The sequence below is a fragment of the Leishmania panamensis genome, assembly GCF_000755165.1.
Source record: "Leishmania panamensis strain MHOM/PA/94/PSC-1 chromosome 24 sequence".
In the NCBI taxonomy this organism is placed as follows: Eukaryota; Euglenozoa; class Kinetoplastea; order Trypanosomatida; family Trypanosomatidae; genus Leishmania; species Leishmania panamensis.
This window is the reverse complement of record NC_025870.1, coordinates 743,605-751,815: the sequence shown is the minus strand read 5'-3', so window position 1 is coordinate 751,815 and position 8,211 is coordinate 743,605. Positions and strand designations below refer to the sequence as shown.

The 8,211-nt window shown below is 60.1% G+C and overlaps 2 protein-coding genes across 2 annotated transcripts, besides 2 other annotated features; both read left to right on the top strand.

Annotated features, from left to right (window-relative positions):
• The first annotated feature begins 490 nt into the window (after nucleotides 1-490).
• Nucleotides 491-1,017: a repeat region.
• Nucleotides 1,018-1,327: 310 nt separating this feature from the next.
• On the top strand, nucleotides 1,328-3,343 carry LPMP_242040 (transketolase; the record flags this gene model as incomplete). Its single annotated transcript, XM_010701241.1, has 1 exon — nucleotides 1,328-3,343. The coding sequence occupies one exon, from the start codon at nucleotides 1,328-1,330 to the stop codon at nucleotides 3,341-3,343; it is 2,016 nt and encodes a 671-aa protein (XP_010699543.1).
• Nucleotides 3,344-5,415: 2,072 nt separating this feature from the next.
• LPMP_242030 (60S ribosomal protein L26, putative) lies at nucleotides 5,416-5,847 on the top strand (the record flags this gene model as incomplete). The annotated part of the gene is made up of 1 exon (XM_010701240.1): nucleotides 5,416-5,847. The coding sequence occupies one exon, from the start codon at nucleotides 5,416-5,418 to the stop codon at nucleotides 5,845-5,847; it is 432 nt and encodes a 143-aa protein (XP_010699542.1).
• Nucleotides 5,848-6,560: 713 nt separating this feature from the next.
• Nucleotides 6,561-6,871: a repeat region.
• Nucleotides 6,872-8,211: the final 1,340 nt, after the last annotated feature.

Sequence of the window (8,211 nt, the reverse complement as noted above, 5' to 3'; positions counted from 1 at the left end):
TATGCCGCTGCAGCCAACGATGAGACGCACCAGTACGCCCCCTCCTCCCCGTGTAAGCGCGTCCTTTGCAGGCTTTTCCCTTTTCATTTTGTTTTCTCCGTTTCGCTGTTTTTGTTTCCCGCGCTTGACTGCGCCAACGAAGAACGACACACTAAAGACGTCGTGCGTGGCAGGCGCGTGTTCAGAAGGCCCGCCGCTATCGCATGCTCACTCTTGCCTCGCGAGGACGTTTGGTGTGCCCTTGCTCCCCCCACCTCCCGCCCCTCGAGCCCTTCTGTTCACGGTGCCGCGATAAGGGGGGAGGGATGTGAGTACCCGACTAAAGCAGACGCTCTGCCCCTTTCCCTGCTCATCCGTAAGTGAAAGTTGTGCTCACCTCTCGGTCTTTGGATGCGCCTCGCCCCTTGACTCCTCCTCCTCCCCCCCCCCCTCTCTTCACACCTACTCTGCCACACCTCTCGCTCTTTACGTGTATGACGAAGATGTTCACCCTCAATGACAGGGGGAAGACACCTCAGCCTACGGTATCCCAGTGCCCAGTAGCCCCCACTCAATCTGAGGAAGCCAGACAGCCCCCATAGCCCTGCCAATGCTGGAAGGTCGGTGCGACTCATCTCCACTGACGTCGGCGGTCAGGCCCTCGACGACGTGGCATCGGGGCGACCTGCAACCGGGAGCACGCTTGTCCCACCCCCATAGGAGGGGCAGAGTATCAGCGGGACTCGGGTGCATCTCGCCAGGCCCTGGCTGCCTACTGCTGTGGGGTGCCCACCCCTGAGCCACCCCGAGGGACGTGCCAGGTGGCGACCGGCGTACTGGGAGCGGCTGCAGAGTGGGTAATGGGTAGCGTTTGAGGCAGACGCCGTGGCCCGATGGCCCAGTGGGCGCCTTGCTGCAGTGCGTGTGTCTACGGCTGCCTCGCACCGCACGCGGTGGGTCTGTGACAGGGCTTGGCGCTGCAGGGTGGGGGTGGAGCTTCACCCCGCAGTTCTGTGGCAGAGAGTGGACACGTTGGAATAAAAAGCTCGTTCGCATGATGCCATGCGTGCCGCCTACTCCCCTCTCCTTCTCTCTCTTCATCGATGGGCACTCATCATTCTCTACCTCTCTTCAACCACTTCCCTATACCCCCACCCCAACGCACAACGACACCTCTAGTCATCCTACACCTTCATCACTACTCAGAAAACACTGCTAGTCTCTCGAGCGTGTCACGACCCCGTAGCACTCACCCCTCCCCCCAGCCTCCCTGTCTCGCTTCCTTTCGATTTCGATAACCCATTTCTCTACCCTGCCTGCCTATTGCCCACCCCCATATACACACACAATGGCCTCCATTGAGAAGGTTGCAAACTGCATCCGCTGCCTCGCGGCGGACATTGTGCAAGGCGGCAACAGTGGCCACCCGGGCACGCCGATGGGCATGGCACCGGTGTCGGCAATCCTGTGGACAGAGGTGATGAAGTACAACAGCCAAGACCCTCACTGGGCTGACCGCGACCGCTTTGTCATGTCAAACGGGCACGCCTGCGCACTGCAGTACGCCCTGCTGCACATGGCCGGTTTCGACCTCACCATGGACGACCTAAAGAGGTTCCGCCAGGAGGACTCCCGCACCCCGGGCCATCCCGAGCGTTTCGTGACGTCTGGGGTGGAGGTGACGACCGGGCCGCTTGGCCAGGGTATCGCAAATGCGGTCGGCCTGGCGATGGCCGAGGCGCACCTCGCCGCCACGTTCAATCGCCCGGGACACGAGATTGTGAACCACCACACGTACGCGTACTGTGGTGATGGCTGCCTGATGGAGGGTGTGTGCCAGGAGGCACTCTCCCTCGCGGGCCACCTCGGCCTGGAGAAGCTTATCGTCATCTATGACAGCAACCATATCTGCATCGACGGCTCGACAGACCTCTCCTTCACGGAAAGCTGCACCCAGAAGTATGTGTCCATGGGTTTTCATGTGATTGAGGTCTGCAACGGTGACTCTGACTACGATGGACTGCGCAAGGCATTGGCAGAAGCCAAGGCCACGAAGGGCAAGCCCAAGATGATTGTGCAGACGACGACGATCGGGTACGGGTCTTCGAAGCAGGGCACCGAGAAGGTACACGGCGCTCCGCTGGGTGACGAGGACATTGCCAGTGTCAAGACAAAATTTGGCCGCGACCCGAGCAAGAAGTACCATGTCGATGAGGACGTCCGCTCTGTATTCCAAAAACACGTGGAGAAGTGCGCCATGGAGCAGAAGGCGTGGGAGGAGCGCTTGGCCAAGTACATGGCTGCGTTCCCAGCCGAGGGTTCCGCCTTCGTCGCCCAGATGAAGGGCGAGCTGCCGGCCGGGTGGGAGGCGAAGCTGCCGACGAACTGCTCACCCATCGCCACGCGCAAGGCGAGCGAGAACTGCCTGGCTGTGCTCTTCCAGGCCATCCCAGCTCTCATCGGTGGGTCGGCCGACCTCACGCCGAGCAACCTGACGCGCCCCGCGTCGGCGAACTTGACGGACTTTGCCCCAGGCAGCTACGAGGGTCGCTACATTCGCTTCGGTGTCCGTGAGCACGCCATGTGCGCTATCCTCAACGGCCTCGACGCCCACGGCTGTCTCATCCCGTTTGGCGGCACCTTCCTCAACTTTGTCGGCTACGCCCTCGCTGCGGTGCGTCTTGCCGCGCTCTCACACCACCGTGCCATCTACGTGGCGACACACGACAGCATTGGCCTCGGCGAGGATGGACCAACCCACCAACCCGTCGAGCTGGTGGCTGCCCTGCGCGCCATGCCGAACCTGCAGGTGATACGTCCTAGCGACCAAACGGAGACGAGTGGCGCGTGGGCTGTTGCGGTGACCAGTGCCCGTACTCCAACGGTTCTGTGCTTGAGCCGTCAGAACACCGTGCCGCAGCCGGGGTCGAGCATCGAAGGTGTGAAGCGCGGTGCCTACCCGCTAGCAGAGGTGCCTAACCCGCAACTCGTGATCGTGGCGAGCGGCTCAGAGGTGTCGCTGGCGGTCGATGCTGCCAAGGCGCTATCAGGTGAGCTACGCGTGAGCGTCGTGTCGATGCCGTGCCAGGAGCTATTTGACGCGCAGTCGGATAAGTACCGCAAGTCGGTGTTCCCCGATGGCGTGCCGGTGGTGTCAGTGGAAGCGTACCTCAGCTTCGGCTGGGAGAAGTACTCCCATGCGCATGTGGGCATGTCTGGCTTCGGTGCCTCCGCCCCCGCGGGTGCGCTATACAAGAAGTTTGGCATTACCACCGGGGATGTGGTGGCGACGGCCTGCAAGCTGGTTGCACGCTTCCCCAACTGCACGGCACCGCTCAAGAACTCCTCTTTTAGCAAAATCTAAGGTGAGACGGCGCTCCGAAGCATGAGGCATAACGCCGGAGGAAGTCGGCGGGGGAATATGAAAGTGGAGGACTGCTGCTGATGCGGCGGCGGCACCGCTTGTCTCTGACGTCTCTCTACCTCTCTACATTTTCCCTATCCCAACTACCTACCGTGGCAATGTCCTCGCTTACACTCGCACAACAGCGCGTACGTTTCTGCGTAACGACTGACTTTGGTATATCAACGTCTGTTCGCGCATACGTGCGTGTGCGTGTCTTCATTGCACGTCCTCCGCCCCCCGCCCCTCTCTCTCTCTGACGCGCTCGCCTCTCACGCATCCTTCGTCGGTCCCCCCCCCCTCTCCGGGCCTCCGCCGCCTTCTTTTTCCTTTGCGGCCGGCGGAGTTGGTGTTTTCGTTAGTGGACGCTTCATCCTCTGTAGTTATCTCGCTTTGTTCTCTCCCTCCCTCCTGCCGCCTCTTTGCTTTCTCTGGTGCGGTTCCTCTTCTGGGGGTGGGTGGGTGGGGTGGCGTGCATGCCTTCTTCACTCTTCCGCGGTGGGTTTCTCTGTGAAAGTGCGTGTGAGGGTTAAAGGACACCTCATCGCGGTGCGTTCTCTCTCTTGTCACCAGTACGGAGGTCAAGCTGCAGGGGGCATGCTTGCTTTGTGCGCCGGGATGAGGAGGGCAAGGGAGTCTTATCGTCACCGCGACAGTGCTAAGGGCGTGTGTGGGTGTACGTGTACCCTTGTAGACTTTGGTACATAACTCACGCCGGCAAACCCCCACACAAACCAACGCACGCCAGCGAAGGAGCCGCTTGTGCCTGAGCAATAGAGCGGATAAGAGCGTAATGGAGCGAGTGACGGCGCTTTCTTCCCTTCAAGAACGAGAGCCGCTCTGCACCTCACTCCCTCTCTTAGGCCTGTTCTATCGCTCCCCTTTCCCCTTACCCCAGTTCCCCGGCCTCTCTTGCGTGTGGATGCAACTCGCAGCTCAGACCCAAACGACACCCTGTACGCATACAGGCACGCACTCCCCCCACCTTCCCTTTCTCCTCTTGCTTCCCAAGCGCAGGCCAGCCCCCCCCCTCTTTTCTTCCTCCTCCTCCACGTCCAGACCCTCGCACATGACGTGAGCGTCTGGTGTTGTTCCCTCTCCTTTGTTGTTTGCCTCTGCACACGTGTGCTCCCACCCAGTCGATGCCTCACACTGCACCCCTGCGTTGTTTGCTCGTCTCATTGTGTTTCGGTGACTCAGTGTCTTTTCTCTGCTGCACTGCCTGCGTACACCATCATAAAGCGTCACGCCACCGCTGCTGCTCAGCAATAAGCCCAAGGGAAGAGGAGGAAAACGAGCTGACGGAGTAACACACAAGCCCCCACGGGCACAGACAGAGCTACAGCGACAGCGGCAGCAGGATTCGCGATTGAGACTGAAGGCGTCCGACACACAGTTGAAGAGAAGCAGAGAAAAGATGGGATTGTGGAAGTGCACCGACAAGTGGGCGTTGTATCGAGAGCGGAGCCACGGAAAAAAAAATGGTGAATTGGAAAAAACAAGACGACAAGGCAGCGTCGTATTGCTCTCCCCCTCCCCTCCCTCGTGCTTCTTTGCTTTGGTTCATCCCCCCCTCCCTCCCTCCCTCCCCTTCTTTTCCCTCAACGCTTCCCCTTCCCTTCGTAATTTGCAGCACCGAGACATCAACTGCACCCCAAAGCCAGAAAAGAGAAAAGGGGAAGGAATGTATGCAATGAGGAGAGGAAAGCCACCAGACAGTAGCTCCAGTCATCGCGGCCTGCGTGTGTATGTGTGTGTGTGTGTGTAGATGATAGCGAAGCTGAAAAACAAATACACGCTCCTCGCCATATTGAGCGCGGTGATTGTGCCGCTGATTTCACGAAGGGTATACTCATGCGTCTTCTTGTGCTGTTAGGCACTACTGTGGCCATAGCAGTCACCACCCCTTCTCTGTCCCCATCTATCATCGTTTTCTATGGATCCTGGTGTCACACGCACATACACATATATACCACACAATCGTACAGTCTCCGACCCGCATCTCTCCCGCCCAACCCACCCCGCAGGACAAGATGGTCAGCATCAAGTGTGGTTCCCGCCGCAAGGCCCGCCGCGCGCACTTCCAGGCCCCGAGCCATGTGCGCCGTGTGCTCATGAGCGCCCCGCTCTCCAAGGAGCTGCGCGCCAAGTACAACGTGCGTGCCATGCCCGTGCGCAAGGATGACGAGGTCATCGTGAAGCGCGGCGCCTTCAAGGGCCGTGAGGGTAAGGTGACGGCGTGCTACCGCCTCAAGTGGGTCATTCACATCGATAAGGTGAACCGCGAGAAGGCGAACGGCTCCACCGTGGCCGTCGGCATCCACCCCTCCAACGTCGAAATCACGAAGCTGAAGCTGACGCACCACCGCAAGGCCATCCTGGAGCGCAAGGACCGCTCGTCCAAGAGCGACAAGGGCAAGGGCAAAATCAGCGCCGCGGACAAGGCCATGCAGCAGATGGACTAAAAGGCTGTCGCCCAACGAGATGGGGACTCAGTGAATACGTATGCGGGAGGTGACGTAGTGTCCTACGGCCCCTTCCCCCCCCCCTCCCCGCCCCTCATCTCCGCTCCGCTTCTTTTGCCTTCATCGCTCCTCTCCTCAGCCCGTCCACGTCTGAACGCAGCGCACCGCTGCGGCGTGCGAGTTCGTTATGACGGAGATGCCTCCGGCACGATGGAAGATAAGCAGTAGAAGGCGGATGAGGGTGAAGCAGGCTGAAGTCTCCCGCGTCGTTTCTCCCTCGCTTCCCCACCCCGCCCGCACTCTCACACGCTCGCCTGGGGACATCCGCTTTCATTTGTCTCTGACTTTTATGGTTTCGCTTAATTTTACTCATTTGACTCGAATGCGAAAAAAGAAGACTCGCCCAGCCATCCGCGTGTGCTTGTGTGGCCTCCCTCACCCCCACCCCCCCTCCGTTGTGGGCCAGTGTGTCTGTCCGTGGTGGTAGAAGGGAGGAATGGCGTAGAGGCAGCACCGTACTTGGAGGTGTTGCCTAAACGATGTGGTGATGGTAATCCCACCCCACCGGCGGCGCAGGGTTACTGCCGGTCTGCGTGCGCCGCTTACACCCCCTCCCCCTTCTCGCCCTGTTGCTGAAGATATAAGTGTGCGTGTCCATCTTTCCTCCTCATTCTATCCCTTCACCTGTTATTTTGCATACTAGACTCTGACGGTGGTGCGTCCCTCGGGGTGGCTCAGGGGGGGGCACCCCACAGCAGTAGGCAGCCAGGGCCTGGCGAGATGCACCCGAGCCCCGCTGACACTCTGCCCCTCCTATGGGGGTGGGGCAAGCGTGCTCCCGGTTGCAGGTCGCCCCGATGCCACGTCGTCGAGGGCCTGACCGCCGACATCAGTGGAGATGAGTCGCACTGACCTTCCAGCATTGGCAGGGCTATGGGGGCTGTCTGGCTTCCTCAGATTGAGTGGGGGCTACTGGGCAGTGGGATGCCACGCGCAGAGGTGCGCCCCCCCCCTCGTCATCCGGACGACGAAAACAGCGCTGTAGGCAAAAAACAGTGCCACGGCATATTGAAGCTCTTCTGCACCTGTCATCGCCTGTCATCTCTTCCGATACGTAGCATCTCGAGCACTGTCGCCTATACGCCGATGGTGTATGGCGCGCTGACCAACGCCGACGTCCACAAGGGGACGCAGCGGCGTCTGCGATGAGACCATAAGGCTTACCAGCACCGCGGTTGCGGCGGCGGCAGTCTGTGGCGCCCTGGCGTGCTCGAGTACCGGTACAGCTATATCCAGTAGCTCACCCCTCGGCGAGATCGAGGAGTCAACTGGCCGGTGCCGCTTCGCCCCACACATGAGGCCGCACTGATGCACGTCAATGAACTTGTTGTGGCACATGTGCTGCAGGCCCTCCGCACGACTCTGCGTGGCTACGTCACCCGCATCGTGTACACCTCGAGGAAATGCAACGCGGCCCTTCTTCGCAGTTGACTACGTGGCGGTGACCGCAGTGCTGCGCAACGCACCCCGGGGCTGGACGAGCTACACATTCAGCACGACCAACTTCGTGGGCCTATGCACAGTCGTCTGTGCATAGGCCGCATCACGAAGCTTTCGGGCAAGCTGAGGGTGAAGCCGCTCAATCTTGGTTGACTGGAGTTCGCCTTTCAGGAGGTGATGACAGAAAGTGCGCCTCTCGGGGGTGCTAGTGCTGGTGGTAGTGTTGATGCCTGCGAGGATGGCTTTATCGAGATGGAGATGCTATAAGAGATGACGAAGCGTTGCTATCGACAAGAGCGCGCGATGGATTTGGCATTCAGCACGGGGGTGCGGCGGGCAAACCTCTGGTGGCTCTGTCGTTGTCATGAAGGGGCTGGTGCTGCCGAGCACGTTTGGATGCAGCGCGATTGGCTGCATCGGCAATCGACACCAGCACGTGGAGGGAGGCGCAGAAGCGTCGCCGTCTCTGAGCTGTCGTAGTGGATGGGCGACTTTACTGCGCATTCTCGATCGCTTATTGCGAGGCGTGTGTGCTGCCACTATGGCGACCCTAGCTGGTGCTGTTGCTTCCCTCGTTTCTTTCTTGCTCTCTACTGCTCCTCACGCGTCATCATTTGACGTGATGGCAACTGCAGTGCGGACCCAGCCAAGAGAGTCGTCTGTGGCGTATGTGATTGACATCACCTCCGCGCCAAGCAACGCTGCGTCTTCCCCCCTCCCCTGTGGGGAGCGCGTCTTTCGCATGGACTAAGGCCGAGGCAGACCTCACGGGCTCCTGATGCAGCACTGCCCTTTGCCCCCCCCTCTTCCCTCATCGTCACCTCACAACCCCCGACTGCAGAAAAGGGCAACAGTGCGGCGTAC